At 40.8% G+C, this 23,551-nt stretch overlaps 1 protein-coding gene across 6 annotated transcripts in view; it reads right to left on the minus strand.

The window, feature by feature from the left end:
* Positions 1-22,341, minus strand: part of GPC5 (glypican 5) — a 1,330,718-nt gene extending 1,308,377 nt beyond the window's left edge. For all 6 annotated transcript variants that reach the window (XR_013355588.1, XR_013355589.1, XM_077855189.1 and 3 more), the window contains exon 1: positions 21,836-22,341. Coding sequence is in view for 4 of the 6 variants with exons in the window: in XM_077855189.1 (XP_077711315.1) it covers positions 21,836-21,998 (163 nt within the window). In the remaining 2 variants the exon portion in view is untranslated. The remainder of the gene's footprint in view (positions 1-21,835) is intronic.
* Positions 22,342-23,551: the final 1,210 nt, after the last annotated feature.

Consider the following 23,551-nt stretch of genomic DNA (forward strand, 5'->3'; position numbering starts at 1 on the left):
GCCAAAGGCATATAAATATAATCTCAGAGAAGCTCTTTAAAAATATTTATGCTAGACTTTCTCTTGTTCCTACCATCCTTCTTTCCCACTGACAATTCCTAGAGGAGCCCTAGGAGCCGCCTATCTGATATGGAAGAGCCACCCTGCAGCCTTGGACTATTCAACTACAGAAAGTTATATAAAAAATAATAATAAAATCTTTGTTTTTTGTGTATATTGTGATCCCTGTTGCAGCATTTTAGCCTGTTCCCTAAAGAATGTAGTTCCTCTAAACTTACAGTTTCATATCACCCTTTGTACCATTGCCAGGGTGAACGATCCAACAAAATACAACAGTGCCATCCCAGTTTAAAACTCTTCTACGGGGATCCCTGGGTGGCACAGCGGTTTAGCGCCTGCCTTTGGCCCAGGGCGCGATCCTGGAGACCCGGGATCGAATCCCACATCGGGCTCCCGGTGCATGGAGCCTGCTTCTCCCTCTGCCTGTGTCTCTGCCTCTCTCTCTCTCTCTCTCTCTCTGTATGACTATCATAAATAAATAAAAATTTAAAAAAATAAAAAAATAAAAATAAATAAATAAAACTCTTCTACGTGTCCCTGCTCCTCAAAACTGTTTCTCAAAAGACAAAACCAAAAAAAAAAAAATCTATAGATCTTCACATTCAGATCATTAATAAGAAGAAGGCAAATTGCTAAGGGACACTACAAGTTCTGGTTTACTGGCTAAAATTTGAGAGCCATTGACCTTTGCTTCATTTCCCACTTGGCTTCATCTCACACCATCAACTCCAGTCACACTAAATTACTCAGAATCCTCTGAACACATAATGTTTTTCCATCATTTCCATGCCTTTACACCATGTCTCCCTCAGGCTAGCATGCCCTTGACCCCTCTCCTTCCCTATTCTTTCTACTAAACACTTTCTCATCTTCCAATATTCAACTCACGCTTTCCTGAGGGTCCTAGTAGGATTAGCCAATCCCTGCTTTGATCTCTATTCAACCCTGTCCAATTCACTATCATAGGATGTAAAATACTTTATAATAATTTTATTCCAAATCATCTTCCTTCTTCTAAACTGTCAGCTTCTTGAGGACAAGTACCTAGTAATTTCTCCCTTTTTCAGCTACTCATTAGTGTTTGTCCAAGAAAAAAGAAAAAAAAAAACCCAGCCATTCTGTTTTAGTCTATAAGTTGTCTTGAAGAGTAACTAAAATTTTTTTTGATGAGCATAGATGCTCATAAATTAGGTAATTATTGAATATTATAGAAAAGATAAGAATTCTTTTCTAAAACAAACAAATTGGTCAGGCACATGAAAAATGTACCTTTAAAAACTTTATGTTCAAATAAGCATTGTTTCTTCAGAACTACTTAAAATTTAGTATTAACAACAAAACAGAAGCTTTTGAATTTTTGAATATAGAGAGAACAAAAGTGAGGAATGGGAAGTTCTTCCTAGTCAATTAAATAACGTGGCAGATAGGGACCCCTGGGTGGCTCAGTGGTTGAGCGTCTGCCTTGGCTCAGGGCGTGATCCTGGGGCCCCCGAATCGAGTCCCACATTGGGCACCCCGAAGGGAGCCTGCTTCTCCCTCTGCCTGTGTCTCTGCCTCTCTCTGTGTGTCCCTCATGAATAAATAAGTAAAATCTTAAAAAATAATAATAATGTGACAGATAAACATGAATTTCACCCAGGAGATGGGTAAGTTATGGAGTAGCAGACCCCTTGTCTGGAACAGTACTAACCCAAACACTGAAATCCCGAGCAAGAAAATAGCTAAATGGTATTTTGAAAAGTGGTTACATTTCTCAGAGAAATGTTGTACTATTATACCCAGATACATTAAACCTATCAAATGATGGATTAAAAATCCTAGCAAGCACCTGGTGTACAGCAGGCTATGGATAAAAGATATTTGCTTTTCTCTTCTCACATAGCCATGATAAGGAAACATCCCATTTAAATGACACATAAGTACCTCATTTTTAAATTGGCCATCTCTTTAGAGGACTGCTCTTGATTCAACTGTGATGCCCTATTCTTACCCACAGGCTTCGTCCTACCCCACATTCTTGTATCAGCTGAATTATAGTCAAGGGCACAGCTGAGTCCCTAAAATTCATCCTGCATCAACATTTTTGATACCTTTCCTTGTCTTGACTTATTCTTATACCTGAATCCCAGGACCTAAATCATACTCTTAGGGTTTATTCCATTTCCAACAAAGGGGTCCATTCCTTCTTCCCACCACTTATCATACTGCAGCCCCCACAGTAGGTCCAGCATCTCCTAAACCCTTGGGGTGTCAGTCATGACCACCATATCATGGCAGAGGGAACTAAATGCTGGTCCATGTCTTTAGGAAATACCATATTCTTCTAGTCTTCACCCACTGTTCTTTATGATCTATTCCTTTCATCAACCCCAATAAAAGAAGTCCTTCTTGTCCCAAGAAGCTCTGATCATTACATAACTGACAGTGGCATTTTCTTGTGGGCCATGCCCACAAGAAATTTATAAATTAATAAATTCCAGGTCTGTTTATATAAGCATCTTAGACAGACTTGCTATACCCCATTGAAAGCATTCTATAGGGAATAATCATTAGGAGAATCTATTAGCATGTCTAAAAATTTGACCTGATCATTTCCTCTATGGCAACAATATCTTAATTTCAATCTAGTACTTTATTGTCAGGCACCATTATAATTCTCACTAAAGGAAGGCATCACCTCTGTTCTACTCTTCCTGGCAAGGAAGACCACAGTCCAAATAGGTCTTGTCCACCAGTTAAAGATTTCTTACCTCCTGGCTTATATTACTTATATCATTGCATAATTATTCTAGAAGGACCTGCGGAAAACATCTTACCCATTACTTGCTCTTTCTCTCCAATAACTGCTCTAAGCCACGCAACTAATTCTACCATCTTTATAGTGGCTAACAGGAAACCCAGAGCCAAACTTTCAGCCCAGCTCGCAAGTGTTGATGCCTCATTCTGTTAAAATGTATGTATTTCATGTCTTAACCTTATATCCAATTTCATGTTATTTTTCCTACTCTTATTTTTCATATTATTTCTAATCTCAGATTCATATTACTTTTCTATTATTTTCAGACCATACGGACTCCTGTGCATTGCTTTAAACTAGTATTGGAAGAACAATGATGCAAATACATAAAATAGAAATCTATAGGTAACTGAAAACAATGAAGACACTGAATGGCTTGACTTCTGACAAACTATTAGCTCCTCTAAGAGTTGTATAACTCACTCAAATAGATAGTTAGAAGGGGCCTACAGCATAAGAATACATTAACAATCCAGTGGGAAGTCTATGTCATATGAATAGCCACACACAACATGCAGTATAATTAAGGTTATTCACACAGCCATGAATTCAAGGTCAATATGGTCCTCTTGTCTAGCAGGACTGATTTCAGCTGGATGCACAGCTTTAAAAAATATATGGGAAGTAGCTCCCTGTTGCAAAAGAAATAGAACAAAGATCTCTAAGTCATATCGATTCTACCTCTAAAATAATTTTTAAATTTACTTTTTTCCATCTGTACCACTGCCACTTGCACCTAGAACAGAAGTTTTAAGTGGATACTCTACAGATAAGAAGGGTCTTTTAAAAATGCAAATTGTAGCACTTACGCTGAAAAATTTCACATGCCTCTCTGTTGCTCTTGGGATGCAGTTCAAGATCCTTAACAGCTAAAAGGGCCTGTGACTAATCCCTGCCTCACTGGGTCACCTCTTTTCTGCTCATCCATCACTTTCTTAACCACTAGACACGTTTGTGAAGCATGTACCCTGTAAAACAAACATCCACGCAAGAATGACCAATTACACTCAAGCCTTTTCTCTTCCTCTCTGCAGAAGTAACCCACTTGAAAGGGTGGTCTGGTCTGAATGGATTGTTTCCACTTCATTCTCCCATCAATTCTGCAATCTCAATTCTGACCTCACCCCTTCCTGGTAAATGAAAACATCTGGATAACTGGTGAACTCCTAGTTGTCAAATCCAAGAGACATTTATCCGTTTCTAATCACTCTTGACCTCTTCGTGGGATCTGACACGATTTACTCCCCAGTTTTCAAAACCCTCCCCTCTCCTTGCCTTCTAGAACACCTGGGTTATCTTCTTTCTCTTTGTTTTTAATTATTTGTGTTGCCAGGTTCTGCCTCTCAGTTCTGTCCCTGAGTGATCTTCTACCCTCTGAGAGTCACCTACACACCTAGTGATCTCTAAATCTTCATCGGTGCCACTCTCTCAAGTGGTATTTGGGCCCATGCTTCCTACTATCTTTTGTGCATTACACCCTGGTAAACCAGAGTGGCCTCCATATTGACACACCCTTCCCCCCTACAGTGTCTTCTATTCTGAGAGCTACTTAAGAAACTGGGTATTGGGGTGCCAGGGTGGCTCACTTAGTTAAGAGTCTGACTTCAGCTCAGGTCATGATGCCAAGGGCCTGGGATCAAACTTCTTGGGCTCCCTGTTCAGTGGGGAACCTGCTTCTCCCTCTCCCTCTATCCCTCCCCACCACTCATACTCTCTCTCACTTGTGCTCTCTCAAATAAATAAATGAAATATTAAAAAAAAAAAAGAAAAAAGAAACCGGTATCTAACCATTCTTCCTTCTCCATCTGATCCATCCACTTTTTCAAGAAAGGTTTCTCTAAGTCATGTTAAGTAAAAAAAAAAAAAAAAAAAAAAAAAGTCCCAGGGAAATTATTTTAAAAAGTGACTTAAGTCAAAAAACCTTTCCCCTATGCAAATATAATATAAATTTGTTTTCTTAAAAATCAAATAAATCAATTCTCTCAAGGGTGGTACTTCTCAGAGCTTGAAGCTAATATGTACTATGTGTCTTGAAGACACATGCTGAGGATGTAGCATTCTTCTCAACCTGGTGAGACACTTTTTGGCTGAGAACAGTAATTCAACAGCTACTAGAAATAATATGCAGCCGAACATCATTTGGGTTTTCCAGTTACTCTTTGAGGTCAACTCAACCAGAGCTCATAAAAACAGCATCCCAAAGACTGATAAATGTATAAGTTGCCATGTTGTGGGTAGGAGGGGGCATCCCTATAGCATACCTGGGCTCTAAGCACCCTTTATCAGAGGACTGTTTAGGAGATGCTGTCTTCCTTCCACCTGTGGTAAATTACAGAGCAATTTCCTGTTCTCTATTTTGATTAATAAGTCAAATGAATTCATCAAATATTGATTAAACACCTGTTCCATACAAGACACTGTGATAATTATTAAGGATATCAAGAAGGGTTGAATGGAATTTTGTCCCTTCAGGGCTCAGTCTAGGTGGAAACACATTTGTAAAAAATTTAATTAATGTGACAAAGTGCTATGAAGGAAGTATGTACTCAGTTCTTTGGGGGCACAGGGAAAAAAAATGAGTTCCTTTTTTTGGAGAGATAAGAGAGGGGGGTCAGAGGAGATTTTAACTACCAGCTTTCTAGTCTCCCTACCAACAAAAAAAATACAAGATAGAATATAATCCCAAGTTATAATAAGGGGCTGAATTTATTATGGTTAAATTTACCTAAGTTCACAAAGCTGATGAGTAGCAAAATAAACTTGAACTCAGATTGGTCAGACAAGACTGAAGGGAGAGGAAGTAAAAGGATGAAAAGGTAGAGAGTGGAGCTAAGGAAAGGACACTAGAAAAGAAGGCAGGAATTATAACCCTGAGAAATTTAAATGCAATACATAGTAGTTTGAGCTTTCACCAGAAGCACTGGGAAGACATGAAAGATGTCTTGAGATGTGAATCAAACACTGCCAGAATTGTATGTATGAGTTGAACAGCTTTCCTAAGACCTCCTCCTTTTCTTTCCCCACTCAGGTCATTTTCATAGTTAGTGAAAACACTGCCAATTCTATAAGGTGATCACTTTCTGGAATTTTTTTTTTAACTTGCAGCCAAGAGACCTGGGTCAGTTTCTCCCTCTTGGGGGAAGGTATATGGCAGTCATATTTTCTGCTATGTGAAGAAGGCTCCTTGCAGCAGAAAAAAAAATTCCTAAAGCCACAGAGTAAGAGATCTGTAAACATCCTAGTCTCAATTTTCTTTTTTTAAATCCATCTGCATTCCTGCCTCTGCCCTGTCTTCAGTGTCCCTTGGGATGCCTCAGTGGACTTCCAGTGCATTCCTATTTCAGTTTAGGACATTTTAGTTATGCTTCTGTCACTTGAATCTGAAAGTATGAACTAATTTAGAAGGGCAGTGTTCTCAGCTTTATCTCTACCTTGGAACATTACCCCTTAGAAACATGATGGCAAATGGCTTCCAATGAAGACAAAACTGGAAACGTGACCAATAGACTGTCACAGTAGTCCAAGAGAGAAATGACGTTTCCGTCTGTCCTTATAGACATGACCATAATTAGGTACTCTGATTCAGAGATGACTTTAAGAAATAATTCCTAGCTCTTAAGTTAGTTTAGAGCACCTCAATCATTTCAGGGATAATCTGTGTGGACCCATTTTTCATATGGTGGCTCAGGATCAAAAACTGACCATTCCAAATGGGGAGGAAGCATATGACACCAAAGAGGAAGGGGCCAGATCATGAAGGGTCTACAGGAAAGTCAGCATCATCAGGATAAAGAACAACAAGGTTGCCTGTTTTGATTGCTGCCCTTGAACTCCAGCCTGAAGCCCTGAAGCATTATTACACAGAGAAGCTCAGGATAGTACAAGTGCAAGGGCTGCACCTCAGTGCTCCTGTGTAAATCACATACATAATCACATACTTAACACAGAGTAAATGAAAAATTCCAATCCATTACAAAAAATCATCTTTGTCAAAAATTCAAAAGACAGAAATTTGTGAAGTCTCTTTTTTATCTCTCCACCCTCTCCCTGTCTCTCCAGCTATTGGGAGAGGCCATCCCCTTCCCTGATGTCCTGTTTTTATGTCTTTACTGAATATACCAGAAATGCAAGGCCCCCAACTGCCCTTTACTTGGGCCATTTGTCCAGTGTTGAGTTTGTGTTCACAACAAGCAATCTTGAAAGATAAAGGGAGGGATTGTTTCGGCTTGCTATAGAAGTGGTAATACCACCGTCCCAGCCCCCCACCATCCATCAGATCCATCCATCCATCAGAGTCCCTCCCCTGTAATGCAACAAGTACAGGCATCCCTGGAGAGCCCCCTGTGGAGCAGGCTACCCAGCTCCATGCCCGTGCTGCTGACTTACTCTCCCACGGTCTCCTGTCTCCTGTTTTTGCCCGTGAAATGGTAACATGGCAGCTTTGAACTTGTAAGTAGAGAAACCTCAAACCCTTCACAGCCTGCCAGCCACCTGCCCAGCCACAGGTAAGCACACCTGGTCTTCCATCTCAGCCACACCTCCATGCTTTGGCTTTCCTCCTCCTAATTTTACTCAAGGTTATATACTATTAACAGCACTTTGTGCATTTTGTTTTGGGGTATATTCATACATAAACTGATACTCATGTGTGTGTGCATTTTTTGGTCAGGTTACAGTTTGTTTTTTCCTTTCCTGAATGCTGTACACCATTTGTTCTAATCTGGTTAGATGGCTTTCCTCTCCTGGTTTAATGTCTACATTGATTATCTATAATTTATCATTCAAAAGATATTAATGATATTTACATTAGCTGCATTATTTTTCTGTGTAATGAATATATATGTACATACATACATGTATATATTTATCTAGTTACTTTGTTGGAATACTTTCCTATAAGTTGGAGTTGCTAGGTAAAGGGTATATGAAGTTTAAATTTTCAGTGATAACTGCAGAATTCCCCCAAATGTACAGAGGGTCTTCATCAGTCTTCCTGCTCAGTATCTGTAGATGAGTGCTCTATTTCCTACAATCATAGGAACATTAGTTATCACTATTTTTAATCTTTGACAAAGTGATATTCATAAGAAATTAGTTTTCTTCTGTTAATGCTGAGCTCAAGCATCTTCCATATCCTTGTTAGTCATTTATTATCATTTGGATTCCCTCTTTATGTTCTTTTTTCATTTCCCTTGGAATATTAGTGTCTTTGTCACCAATTTATAAGAGCTCACTTGTGATTAAGGATGTTAACCTTTTGGCAGCAGTGCATTACAGAAGAAATGCCATAAGGTTTTCCCCCCATTTATTTCACTACAATGTTTATTTTTTGACCACACACAGGTTATGTATTCAAATATAATGTTCATTTTTTTAAAAGAAACACAAAGGTAAATCTCTGAAGGATTTAACACAAAAATAAAGATGAGATTTGAGTTGTACTGGGAAATCAATTGGGAAGCAGTTGGGAAGTGGATTAGAGAGAGGGACGAGTAGATGTTGGCCAATTGGGTCATCCAGGCATGAAAAGGCACCAGGTGAAAGCACAGTGGTGGCCACAGAAGTGTGTCCAGAGCTTATAGGGGGCATTTGTGAAGCCAGATCTAGAGAATGTGGCAACTGGTTAAATTGGTGGAGTGTGTTGAACTAAACTACTGTGTTACTATGGGGTATGATCCATTCAATCACATTTCTCACTCAACCATAAAGAGCCAGGCACCACCACTGCTCTTCATAAAAAAGGTGAAGGGAAAGAGAGGGAGAGGAACAATTAATAAAAGCATCATCACAAAGCAGCTGAATGCAAGTAGAGAAATCATCCTTGACTGGAACTTCTAAAAACATTTATAAATTAACTGTAGAACAGATTTATGTCTCTACGCGTTTTAATTACAAATCAAATTGTCTCTGAAAGCTCAAATTTTAACTATTTAAAGTATATAAAGTTTTGTTATAGAGGATCCTGGAAGGAAATAGATCAGTACTGTTAAGTAGCATTATTTAATAAAATATTTATAAGGAGAAGGGTATAGGAAGACTGTAAGAGATACCACAGTACTGCCCAGTTAGTAACTGTGGAGAAGAAGCTGTTACTACATTTTACGGGGCAGGAAAATTTGTATTGACCAGAATCTAGAGAGTTGTGAAGTCGCTGGCCAAGAGCCCTGTGCTTCGATAAAGGAATGTTGCCAGTCTGTGGAGACTCTGTAGGGTGAGACCCCCACAGTCCACCTGTCTGGTCTCCTCTGCAGCACTGCTTCCCTTTGATGACCAGAGGCAAGAATGCCCACTCACACCCTGTCACCACCCAGACACAAAGCAGAGTGGGGCGTCTACCTGATGGGGGTGAGACCTGCCAGCACACTGCACCTTTGTGTCTTTCGCATGGAAGGAAAGCTCTTATCCCCAACACAGGGACACACAAAGACCCATCGGTGCTGACATGTAAAAACACAATAACACACAGCACAGAATGATCTCCCCATCACCTGTGAAAGTCAACTATATATTGTAGAACCCACCCCTGCTAGCATTCACTCAGCATACTTCCAAGCAAAGTATGACCCTCTTGATCTTCATGGAGTTCATTGAAATGATAATATTTTGTAGAACACTGGTCTTATTTTTTAAACTACATAACAAGAATAAACAAATTTGATTTCACCATGGAATTAAAGTATAAATAATATACTATTTAATGTATTAACTAGAATAAGGAATGAAAATATGGGCTATGTCTCCCAGAGCACAGGATTAATACTCTGAGGGTAAGTGAAGGAAGAGAAACATTTGACAATTTGATATTTTATTAGTAAGAGGGATTTCTACTATGATTTCTTTGCCTGCTCCCTGATCCAGCATAAAGAATCACTTAAATGTATCAAAAAAGAACATTTGTTTTTTTTTGTTTGTTTGTTTTTTTTTTTTTTTTAAAAAAGAACATTTGTAATAGAGTTAACCACGTAGCATTGTGTAGAGAATGGTATTATTTATGGCCTTCTCCCCATACCATGTGGTCCTCAAAAAACACTGAAAGGGAAGAGAAAAAAACTTCTATCACCATTCCTATGAAGAAAGAAAAACATTTTCTGAGAAGTTGAGTTGTTTGCTAAAGGTCACATAGCTAATAAGAGATAGAGTCAAGACTAAGCTATTTCAAAACTATAAATTCATTGTTATTCAGTAAAATATGTGACCATAATATGGGATAAATTATAAGGTAAAAATTTTTTCCCTGTTTATCCCATGGCAACATTTCAATGCTTTGTTGGACCTACTATTTTTCCTTATTTTGCAAGTAAGACATCTCCAAAGATGAGGAGAATATTAAATATTTATTAGCCTGAAGCTTATTTGTGCCCCTGCACTTATAAAAGTAAGTAAAGTTTAGTTTTGTAACTAAAGCTCTTAACTATAGAAACCCAGCTCCTTAAACCCTCACCTGACAAAGAGGACCCTGGACTCATGCATTCCTCAGCTTTTTTCACTCTCCATGTTATTCCTCTTTCCTTCACCTTTTAAGTCAATCAAAAAAATTAAAATAAAATAAAATAAAATAAAATAAAATAAAATAAAATAAAATAAAATAAAATAAAATAAAATAAAATAAAATAAAATAAAATAACTTTGTTAAAAATGACTTTTTTCCCCCCAGAGTGAAATGTATTCCAAGCCTGGTGAGAACAGACTGTTAATCTCTTCATTTTATTGACCTACTTCAGTTTCAGCTCATTAAACACACACATTTTCAATGATCAAAAGAAAATGAACCAAATGTAACTTGCTACAACCTTACTAAATAAGAGAGCTATTCAAAAAGCAAATAAATCTGCACAGGTAATTTAATATTGACAATCTTCCATTTAAAGAATATATATGTAATGAGCAAGGACATCCAGAAATAATGTTTACATTCCTTTGATCAATGAAGGCACAGTCTTGCTCTTGCTATCGGACTCCCTCTTGGTTCTTACCCTCTATCAAAAAGAATGTTGAAGAAATCATGAACTGTCCCTTGAAACTGTAAGATAAAGAAAAGCAAAATACTATGAGCTCTAAAAAGCTGGCTGCAAAAATTACTTAATTATATTGCCTATATACAATTATAAAGCTAAAATAAATTTGATGATCACAGCACAGAAGAGGAAACCCAATAACTCAAACCATCACCCTAATAAGAGTAATACACAATTTATTTAAAAAGAAATGTTTATGGCTTCTAAACATATTTGAAATATATTTAAGCTCATAGCTGAACCATATCAAAATATGCATGTCTCATTAGCACTGACTTAAATAATCTTTCTATTTAGGTAGGATTTCCTAATACTTCTTGTCAGATATCCTAAATAAATAATCAACTACACTTCACATGGAGAAAAAAAATTAGAGAGAGGTTCTAGAGACTAGGTGAGTTTTTCTAAAATTGGAATTGTTGGAAATACTCTGGAGACAGATTTTATCTGCTACCATATATCATGTTTTGTGATTTGTTTGCTTATTCTGAAAGGCTATGGTCTCTACACGTGGTCTGCATGGAGTCTGCACCCCACGCTGGTATCTTTTAACAAACAATCGTCCCAGCTCAGGAATAATTCCATAGGTAAGTGATATGTGCTTTACGGCCAACATGAATTAACAAAAGGTGGGAGATGGGGAAATTGAAGCATCTTCTAGTTCCTTACTATTAGTCGCCTAACAGAAAGAAACCACTTTGCAAAAAAGGGAAAAAGAAAAGAAAAAAATTTAAATAAAACACAAAACCACAATCCAGAGCCAAATATAAATTATATTTGGTCATCTTTATTTTTCTCCATTCTCCCAACAACACACAAATTAATGCTCGAAGTTAGATCAGTCACTGTCTACATGATGATAAAAATGTGTAAATGAATCCCTTAATGTTTAAATAATCTTTTCCTTTCAGGATGGACATTTGAGGAAACTTCCAGACATTTGTCTGGCAATTCATTTTATCTGTTTCAAAAATATTGGATAATGTAGATAAAAATTCCTTTAAGTTTAAACTTAAGAGGGCTGGGTCAGTTTATAGAATTTGTGGCAGAAGTACATAATATTAACTCCTTGAAAATAATTTACTCAACAGCACAACTAAGACCAGGTCAGAATATTTTTTAAAACCTCACCTCCACCATTTCCCATTCTAAAAATATTAAGCACAGAAAACATAAGTAAACACAATAAACTGAGTCTGTTAGGTAAGTACACATATAATATTAATTCTACAAATTAAAATTTATTTATTAACTTTGGCCTAATCACAGAACAGTAAGATCTATCAATCACAGACCCTACTTTCAAATAGCCTACAGTCTAGCAGAGGGAAAGAAATACATTCAAAATTAGTACTTTGAGTCCCTTCCTTATATTAGAAATAACTAAGTTTTGATCTGTATGTGGTGGTTTGAGGATTCCAGGGCTGATCAAGGCAAAGACAGGACCTCAAGATGGTAGTAGTGTACACTGAACTTTATTTGAGTGGCACTTTGACAGGCTGCATGAGAAAGGATGTCCCTCTTAATAAGAGACCTTCCAGACTCAGTAGTGCAGGACCGCCACCTAGAAGAAGAAATCAGTAAGGACCCTCCCAGGAGAGAGGGGAACAGCAGAAGGGGCTCACATATCTCGTATCTTGGTGAGATCACTCAGTAGTAAGACAGGAAGAAAGTCTCTGAGTCAGAGAGCTTTGAAGGGCAGCAGTAGCTTGGGGTCTTTTCCAGCCCCCAGGTATGCTTTAGCTATGGCTAGCAGATGCTAGGTGCAGTTTTGTGGAGTATGCAAAGCAAGCAGGCTCTAAGTGACTAAAAAAATGCTTATGTGAGCTCTATTTAAAGCAACTGGATGTGTAAAAATTTGAGTTTGGCACTGGAAGGCTTAGGGCTAATGGTCCCAATCTGACGTGAAGTAAAAAGACATACGGACCAATCTTAACCCATTTACCCAAAACCAGAAAAAACTTTAAAAATATCATTATATATAGTTAGCAGAATCTTGGATAGACTATCCTTCTGTGGACTTCTAAAGTTTAACTTAAGAATCAGAGAGGTTTGAGGGTGTAGCAAATTATTTAACAATTATTTCAATTCTTATTCCATGTCAGACACACTCTAGGCACCAGATATTCTTCGGTGAATAAGGTAACCAACATTCCTGGCTACATAATTTACAGGGCCCGTGCAAAATGGGAATGCCGGACTTTGTTCAGACTTCAGGATGGCAACAACAGAGCATTAAACCAAGCATGGAACCCTGTGTGACTGCACAGGTATCATGCCCATGGCTTTGGCAGACATGTTCTCTTGTCTCATCATGCACACAATCTAGTGGTGACAGAGCAACAGTAAAAAGAAAGAAAATAGGGCACCATGAAAGAAACAAAGGAAATTCTACAATAATGACTGGGGGAACAAAGGTCAGTGAACCTTGAGAAAAGCCTCTCCAAAGAGTTGACATTTCAGCTGAGATCTGAACCAGTCAGTTATATAATGTATGTATGTGTGAAGGAACCACAGGTTGGACAGTTTATGCCAACAGTTCTCAACCAGGATGATTCTGTCTCCTCTTGGACCTTTGGCAGCGTCTGGAAATATTCTTGGTTGTCACAACTTGTGGGGTAGGACATTGCTACTGGTAGCTAGTGGGTGATGGTCAGGGAAGCTTCTAACATCATACAATATATAAGACAGTCCCCTGCTCCTCACACAACAAAGAATAATCCAACCCCAAATGTCAGTGGTGCTGGCAATGAACCATCCTGATGCAGAATGGATGTAGGTGATGTGCAAAGCCATGAGTGGGGGAAGAATTTGTCACATTTGCCTTTTATGTTGTAGCCATGTGACTTTATGGTAGTGAATATTGGAGACCTCTATTTTCAACAACATGGTGGTACAGTGAAATACTATACTGTCACTTAAAAAAACATTTAGAAAGATATTTAAGGTCACGGAAATACTGATGTGTTTATAATGGTTACTAAGAAACATAAATGACTCTATATTCTTTCAAAAAATAATATTTATATGCTTAGCAGAAGACTGATGAGGGCGTGGAAAAGGTAATGCAAAGAGTTACTGGTGGTTATTTCTGCGTAGTAAATTTTGCTTTCTTTGTACTTTTCAGTACTTTGAATTTTCAAGAGAATGTATATTCTATCATAAAAACATGAAAATGCAAAATCTCATTTTCTTTCTATAAAATTGCGTTATGCATTCAACTTACATAGCAGCCATATGTGAACTTGATATGGCTAATCAAAGACCTAGAGGGGATTATGCTAAGTGAAATAAGTCAGACAGAGAAAGACAAATACTGTATGATTTTACTTATATGTGAAATTTTTAAAAATGAAAAGACAAAGAGAAGCAGACTCATGCATACAGGAGATAAACTGTTGATTACCAGAGTGAAGAGGGGCTGGGGAATAGACAAAGGAGATAAAGGGGATTAAGATTTTTCAGTTGTAAAATAAAAAGTGATGGGATATAATGTACAACATAGGAAATTCAGTCAATATTACTGTAAAAATTTTATACGATCACAGATGGTAACTAGACTTATTGCAGGGATCATTTCATAATATGTAAAAATATAAAATCACTATAATGTACACCTGAAATCAACAGGATATTGTATGTCAGTTATACTGCAATAAAATGATTAAAATTCTAAAAAATTAAAAATCTTAAAAATAATTTTTAAAAGAAACAGTAAGTGTGAGCAAGGATGTGGAGAAAAAGGAACACTGGTGCACTGCTGATAGGAATACAAACTGGTGTAGCCACCGTGGAAGACAGTCTGAAGGTTTCTCAAAAAACTAAAAATACAGTACTCACACTACCGGGTATTTATCAAAGAATATGAAAACACTATTCAAAAGAATATATGGGGCAGCCCGGGTAGCTCAGTGGTGTAGCGCCGCCTTCAGCCCGGGGCGTGATCCTGGAGACCTGGGATGGAGTCCCACATCAGGCAGCCTGCATGGAGCCTGCTTCTCCCTCTGTCTGTGCTCTGCCTCTCTCTCTCTCTCTCTCTCTCTCTCATAAATAAATAAAATTTTAAAAAAAGAATCTATGCATTCCTATACTTATTGCAGCATTATTAATAATAGCTAAACTATGAAAGGAGCCCAAGTGCCCATCAACAGATGAATGGATAAAGAAAAAGTGAGATATATATATATATAATATATAACATATATACATATATACAATAGAATATTATTTGTCCAGAAAAAAAACGAAATCTTGCCATTTGCAACAGCATGGATGGGTGGATCTAGAGAGTATGATGCTAAGTGAAATAAGTCAGAGAAAGACAAATGCCATATGATTTCATTCATCTGTGGAATTTAAGAAATAAAACAAATGAACAAAGGAAAAAGAGAAGAGGGTGATAAACCAAAACAAACCCTTAAGTATGGAGAACAAAGAGAGAGTTACCAGGGCCGAGGAGTGAGGGGGATAGAGGAAATAGGTGAAGGGGATTGAGAGTAAATTGACCTTGTTGAGCACTGAGGAATATAGGGAACTTGTTGAATCACTACATCGTATACCTGAAACTAATACAACACTGTATCTTAACTACACTGAAATTAAAATAAAATCAAATAAATAATTTTTAAAATAATAGAATATAATAATAACATTTTTGAAAAGCTGCTCTATACACTGTGACCCATAAAAGAATGACTAATCACTTTAGGGTGATTTTAACAGTAACATTAGTAAAATTTGAAATTTCTAAAGCTGAAAAGAAGAATTGAGGTCGCAGTTGGTGTCTTTTCTTCTAGTTGAAGGTCAGGCTTTTATAAAAGAAGGGTAGGAAAAAAAAAAAAAAGAAGGGTAGATACGGAAAATGACAATTCTCTATTACAAGTAAAGCTATTATTACTTAACCAACCAGATCAGTCACCACATTCACAGACAATCTATTCCAACAAAGCATATGACTGAAGTCTCTCATAACCCCATTTTAATCAAATGGGTTTATGGTTTCTTCAACAGTTACACCAAGAGGCCACTGATTTATAAATCACTTCTGTTTAAAAGAGGCCTCTGTTTGCTGGAATGTTGCTATTGGTGTTACACCAATTAATGACAAAAGAAATATTACAGACTTAGAAGGTGTCCTTATCAAACCTGGAATGTATATTACACACACACACACACACACACACACACACACAAAGACAAGACAAAAATCTGTATTCCAGAAAGTCTTAGACAAGCTGGAAACTGGTTGGGGGAAGAATAGAATAATTATAAAATTATATAATTACAGAATACTATTCTTAAGTTCTCTAAACTGTACCTCTCCTAAAGCCAATTATACAAATACAAGATGTTGGACAGTTGGCAAATGGAACTTAAATTGTGGGATGAAGGTTGGATGGGAACACACACAACATTTATACTTGCTAGTAAGCTAATTATGAGGAACTAGGGTGTGAGTAGTACAATTCAGGCCCCTGAAGGACAGTCATACTTTATATATAGTCTTAAAGTAGAAAACCATACTCTTGTTCCTTTTTTTTCCATACTCTTGTTCTTCCATTAAGCAAATGAAACACAATTCTCGTAGCCCTTAAAGCACACACTCGATTTTGCAGAGGAGAAAGTGACAAGCTGCCCTGACACTGGACCAAGTCTTGATGTTTACAAGTCAACACAGATGACATGCGCAGATTTGGAAAGTAATGATGGGACAATGATGGGACCTGCCATGAGGCAGGAGAGCCACCAGGACACTCTGCAACCTTGAAAGACTCAGCAGCGCCCTCTTCTTTTTTTTTTTTTTTTTAAGATTTATTTATTTATTCAGAGAGGGGGGGGGGGGGCAGAGAGAGAAGCAGGCTCCATGCAGGGAGCCTGACGTGGGACTCGATCCCGGGTCCCCAGGATCACACCCCAGGCTGCAGGTGGCACTAAACCACTAAGCCACCAGGGCTGCCCCCTCTTCTGACCAAAAAGACGGCTGCTGCTGCTGCTTCTGTAAGGACAACCACCTTAACCCCCCTTGCTCCTGAGCAAGTAATAAAGACCCCCAATTCCTGAACTGCCCTGCTTCATTCAACAGTCCTTGATACCACCTACCACAAGCCCAAATAGAGAAAGCCCTTTCCCAACTGCCCTTTACCAAGCACCCACAGCTCCTGTGGTGAATGAGTGCCCTCGCCACAGCAAGCAAGACAAGCCTAATTTGTTTGATTAGGGTTGTTTCTGAAAAGTTTTGGTAGATGGGCTTCAACACGAGGCAATCCTGATATTAATAATCTGCCCCAACATCAGACCATGGGTTCCTCTTATGGCCTTGGAAATTTGATCACCACAACTATGTTACTCAATTAGCATAAAGGGCTAAATTCATTAGAAACAACAGTCCCAATTTGAGATTACAGTCCATGAATGACTATGGCCACCAACCAGATCACTGTATAAATCCCTAAACAGCCCCTACATGCTCTACTTTGTCTCCCTGAATCCAGACTGCAGAACCATGGCTGTGGTAGTGGAAGCAATAGCTCTGGACTCTGCAGCCAGCAGCAAACACAGCTCTGTTTCTTAGAGCCTCCATTAGTTCACGGAAATATATACATTCACATATATATTTACCATAACCTAATAAAAAACATTTAGATAGGTTTCTTAGAGCTTCCATTAGCTCATGAAAAGAAAAATAAAAGACCCACTATAACCTAATATATTCCATTTTGAATAGAAACTTCTTTCCCAATTTGTGACTGAAAAAACACTATTCATTATAAAAACATCTTCTGATGTATAGAGATCTAAAACTAAGATTTCACCCTTAATAGCCAAGTCTAGTTAAAATCAAGACACTAAATAAAAAACTGTAATGATAACAGCATTTTGTGAGCACTTACTATGTGCCTAGATTTGTGCTATTTTACACACACACACACATTATTTCATTTCATCCCCGCAACAACCCTTTAAGAACGAATATTTCCATCTTATAGATGATGAAACAGAGGTTTGAAGAGGATAATCAATCAACCTAGGTCCCACAACTACAAGGGGCAGAACCAGGTTTTAAAACCCATCTGTGGGGAAGCCTGGGTGGCTCAGCAGATAAGCGCCTGCCTTCAGCCCAGGGAGTGATCCTGGAGTCCTGAGATCGAGTCCCACATCAGGCTGCCTGCATGGAGCCTGCCTCTCTCTCTACCTATGTCTCTGCCTCTCTCTCTCTCTCTCTCTCTCTCTCTCTCTGTGTGTGTGTGTGTGTGTTTGTCTTGTGAATAAATAAATAAATAAAATCTTAAAAAAAAAAAAAAAAACGTCGTTCCAAACTCCAAGGTTACCAGGTAGATTGCTTCCGTTGGGTGTGAGAATGAATCAACACTGTCCTTGAAGCAATTATAAGATTGGATCTAAGGAAAGCATTTAAATAAAACTATACAGCACGAAATGTCCTTTAGTATTAGATTTTCATTTTGCCACATCAAGTTTATTCTTATTATCCCATTTATGGGCAAAAACAACCAAGAAACCGTTATCTTTCACAAACTACTTGTACCAATGAACATCCACTTTTTAAAAACCAGTTGGTATATAAATTACTTGAATGTAGTCTTGGATTTTTTTATATGCTTCTCCTTTCTGAATTACCTTCTTAAAAAAAGGGAAAGAATGCAAGTGTGAACAATGCATGTGTGAAGAGAATTTCAACGGGAAGGCATTATCCCTCCTCCCCAATAAATAAAATAAAAATAAAAGGACCTTTAAAAGACACTTTTACTAAGTTTTTTTTTTCCTGAATAAAATAAACAAGAGCAAAGGGCACCTTGACTGCTACTTAGGAAATAAAATCAGAACGCAGGGAAATCTGTAATTCTAATCACATTTACACCTTCTCTCCTTTTTTAAATTTCTCATCCAACATCCTTAGGAGCTCAATAGGCTTAAAAGAATTGGAGCAGGGTAGAGAACAAAGGTGAGGGGAATCTGAGAAACGACTTGAATGGCTGTTCTCATCATTTTAATAATTCCAACTTGGGTAACATAGTTTTCAAAAGATGTAAAAGTCACAAATGCAGGAAGAAACTATAAAAAGTTGTTCTACCTGCTTGTGTCATAAAAATGGCATTCTGACTAGACCTCTCAGGAATTAACCACTTGTGGACAGTGAATGAAGAAAGCACACACATTTTCAAGGAAACAAGTATCAAATTTAAATGTATGAGGTTTGTTTGTTTGTTTGTTTGTTTTTAGAGGGCCAGAGGGAGAAGGAGAGAAAGAAGTTTAAGCAGGCACCATGCCCAGCCCAGTATAGAGCCCGACCGACCTCAGGACCCTGAGATCATGACCTGAGCCGAAACGGTAAGTCCAACGTTTTACTGACCGAGACATCCAGGCACCCCCTAAATATATTAGCTTTAGTCAATGAAAGCCCATAAGCCCCCAAAATATGTTTATTACAAGGAATATCAATATTTGCATTCCTACATGGAAATGACTACTTATATAAACTATTGTTCTCTCTTGAGATTGAAGACGATGTTAGAAAATAAGATGCCTGACTGGGGATGGGGGGTGCACCTGGGTGCCTCAGTGGTTCACCGTCTGCCTTTGGCTCAGGGCGTGATGCCGGGGTCCTGGGATCAAGTCCCTCATCAGGCCCCCCATGGGGAGCCTGCTTCTCCCTCTGCCTCTCTCTGTGTCTCTCAGTAATAAATAAATAAAATCTTAAAGAAAAGAAAGAAATTAAGATGCCCAACTACTATACTCAATCAAGCTAAATGTTACAGATCATATATAAATATAAAAATAAAGAAAAACAGTTATGAAGCACATAGTATACTCAATTTGGGAATGAGACCATTATAGTGGGAAGAAGAGAAGCATCAATGTAAAAAAAAATAGTTCAGTATTTCATTTAAATATTCAAATAAAGCAAGGACTAAATATACGGAGACAAGAATGACTCTAACCAAGGCGATTTTAATTCAGAATAATCCTTTCATGTGACTTTTTTTTTAAAGCAAAATCAAGAGAATTTAGTCCTTTTCACAGCTCCACTGACACCCCTACAAGTGCAACCCTGCACAGCCCCTTTGGTATGTACTGCCATGATTCTTCCATTACATTAAGCCACAGATTTAAAAAAAAAAAAAATGTCTTAGCAAAGGGGACCATCCAGAATGTTTTAGAAAAGAAGGTGCTTCCCATCCTGGCTCTTTTTTAGGGGTCACATGTATCAAATGCAAATAAGGACATCATTTCCTTCTCTATAGGGCAGAGCTTCAGCTTCCCCTTATATCCTGGTAAAAAGGTATGCCAGTGATTGATACTCCGGAAAGTTCCTCTTCAAAAGAGATGAAATATGCACCAGGTTCTAGAAATGTGACACCTAATCAGTGTGTTGCATTCAGCAGGCTACCAGAAATACTGAGCTATGAGAAGGGCCATGAAATCAAGGCCTTACTGGGGAGCTGTCAACGTTTCCTGAACACAATCAGCCAAAATTATGGCATTTGTGGGGCGAAATCTAATAATGCAGGTCAGGATTTCATAAGCTCCATGCCTTCACCCTGTCCCCCTCCCCAAAACAAACTCCCACTTTAGTAGTATTAGCTACTGATAAGTGAGGTTTAGTTTTTTTTAATAAAAAGAAATGCACTGATACACGAGAACAGGTTTATAAGAGGATAGGTACTATCGTTTGAGGAGAGAATTGCCCTAAGCTGAGAATATCAACTCTTTTGTTTCAATTAATATAGGGGGGAAAAAGCACCTAGTACTGAACAGGCATTCAAAGAAATACCTGAAATATCTCAAATATTAGAGACTGGTCATGTAAACGAAAATGGATTCAGTGTTCCCAAATGTCTAGATTTTCCTTGTAGGATGACTGGGAGAATTGGGTTCACAACTAGCAAAGCAATCAAGCAGGACAGCCACAGCTCCATGGTGCTAAGAGCACGTCTCTTAGCCCTAAAAACTCAGGCAGGGGACGAATTTTGGATCCAAGCATCCTCTACAAATTCCTTATCCAACCAATAAGCTCACAGCATTCGTCTGTGTGTCGACTTCACAGTCAGGGTGCATTGCTCCAGTAAGACCGTAGCTTCAGACACCTGCTACTGCGTTTGAGAACTAAGACCGAGCCGTGCAGACCGCAGGTAAACTGGGAATCTCGCCGGCGGAAGGCGTGTGCGCCGGGGGGCGGGGGGCAGGGCTGAAGGTGCCGGCACAGCGCGCGGGCCAGAAGCGGATCCACGCGGCTCCCATCACGGTCTTCTTGCCCCTTCAATCTGGGGTGTACGGCTCATCCGGGTCAGCGGGGGGCTTCCCGACGCGTTCGACCTGGTCGCCGGCTGCCCCCCCACACCGCAGGCGGCCCGAGACACGCTGGGCAGTTCGGGGTCCCGCAGGCAGGGCCCGCTGCGGGCGCGCGGGGAGGCGGCTCGGGGTCACGCACAGCGCGCGTTCGGGGTCCGAGTCCTAATTAAAAGGGAGAGCGGCTGCCCTAGGCAGGGCCCCAGTCTCCGGCAGAGGAGAGCGCAAGGCTTGTGATTTTAGCATCAAACTCGCAGCGACCGACCAACTCTGTCACCGCGGAGAAGGCAGCAAACCGGGCCCCCGGCGGGGCGGGGCGGCGCTGGAATCCGCTCGCGGCGGCCCGCTCCGCCCGCTGGAAGCCCCACACCGCGCGGCCCGCTCCGCCCGCCTCTCCCTCCGCGTCGGCGGAGACCAGGGAGCCCGCGCGGCCGCCAGACGCCCGCGGCCCCGCTCAGCCGCACCCGCGCTCGGCGGCTCACCCGAGCTCGCCCAGAGCCCTCCCCGCGCCCCCAGGCCCCCCTCGCCCGGCCGGAGCGCCGGAAAGCTCGTCCTCCCGCGAACCGCCACCCGAGAGCCCCGCAGCGCCGAGCGGGTACTCAGGGCGCCCCCGGCCCGCGTCCAGGCGCAGCGCCCCGCGCCCGCGCGCCCGCCTCACCTGCCCGCGGCGAATCCGGGGGCCCCTTGACGGCTCCCACCAGGCGCCACTGGAAAAGTTTCCGAACTTCTTCGCAGCTCTGCGTTCCCTCGCTCCGAGGAGACCCAACCAGGGCCAGGAGCAGGAGACAGCAACACCCCGCGCGCCAGCTCCGCGCGTCCATCCTCGGTGTCCCCGTCGCCCCTTCCCACGAGGTGGACACCACTCCCCCGCGCGCCCGGCTTTGCAGGCGCTGGAAAAGGCTCGGCGGTCGCGGTTCCCGAAAGGTGCAAGCTGGCGGCCGGCGTTCCCGGGCCGTTTTGGGACACCGGCTTCACCTGGGGGCACTTGGCTTTCTCCGGAGGAGCCCCTAGACTGAGACAGCAGAGTTCTCCAGCTAAGCGCCGTGGGTCTCCCTCTCCCGCGGGGGCGCGTTGGCGCTGCACCAGGGAGGAAAACGGCTGGAGCCGCACGGAGCCCGAGAGCATCCGGCTCCCGCCGCCGCGGCCGCGGGCTCAGCCAGCAGCAGCCAACCTGGGACGCGCCCGCCCGCCGCGCTCCGCGGGCAAGCCCCGCCCCCACGGCCCGCCCCGCGCCCAGGCTCCGCCCCCGCGCCCAGGCTCCGCCCCGCGCCCCGCCCCCGGCGCGCGTCCCGGGCCGCACCCACCTTCCCGCTGTCACCGCGGGCCCCCGCGGGAGAGACCTCGGAGCCGCCTCCCCGACACCAGAGCCGGGCGGCGCCTTCCCGGTCCTTCCCGAGGAACGACGGGCTGATGGAGATGGAAAGGAGAGCGAGCGTGCGAAGAGGTTCCGAGAAGAGAAGGGATGAGGAAGGCCAGCTGGAAGTAGCATGAAATACTCGCCTGGAAGTCGAGGTCTTCGGTCCGGAGGAATGTGTATTGGAAACTGCATGAAATGGCATCTGGGCACAGTCCACGGGCAAAAAGCCTGCAGTGGAAGGTCCCAACTCAGAGGCTTGATAGCATCTATAAAAGATGTTCAGAGGGTACATGAGAAGTTAACTTCTTAAAAATTGGTTCCTGTTACTGCCTTGGAACACTCACTGTGATCCTCTGCAAGAATGCAGAAGTCGTAAGAATTGCATTCAGACTCTATCAGGTTCTTATTATCGCGGTAAAGTCCAGCTTATTCTCCTGTCAGCCTTAGCCTCATCTTTTACTTCCGTCCTTCCTATCTCTATGGGCCCTTCTGAGCTTTATCACCTCTGGAGTTGTTTTTAAAGACATTTCTCAAAGAACTTCTACGATAAGAGTGCTCAGGGGAGTTTCTAAAAAGGAAGATAGGAAAAAAAATGAAGACTTTGGGTGATTTAAAAGTGACAACGGAATTCGGTCGGTTTACAATTTATAAAAAACCATCGACCATGAGTGGGTCAGGTGGATTTTCTAAATGTGATTGACGCAACACTAAGCCTATGAGTGACAAGCATCTCTTCATCTAAAGGCATCTGAGGATAGTACTACTCCAGTTAAACAAAACTACTTCAAAGCATGAGGCAGGGTGGACTATAAATGCCTCAACCACTTAAAAGGAATTTAATCTCAAATTGGAACCCTTGCCAAGAGATAGAGATGAATAATTTGAAGTCTTAGTTAAGTGTCATGGGACTTTTAATGACCATTTGATGTCAAAGGCAGCACTTTCAGGAGCAGATTGCTTGCTTTAAAACCATTCCAGGGAAATGGCTGAGATACTTCTTCAGTGATATAGTGCTCA

This window comes from Canis aureus, chromosome 17, assembly GCF_053574225.1.
Source record: "Canis aureus isolate CA01 chromosome 17, VMU_Caureus_v.1.0, whole genome shotgun sequence".
Taxonomy (NCBI): Eukaryota; Metazoa; Chordata; class Mammalia; order Carnivora; family Canidae; genus Canis; species Canis aureus.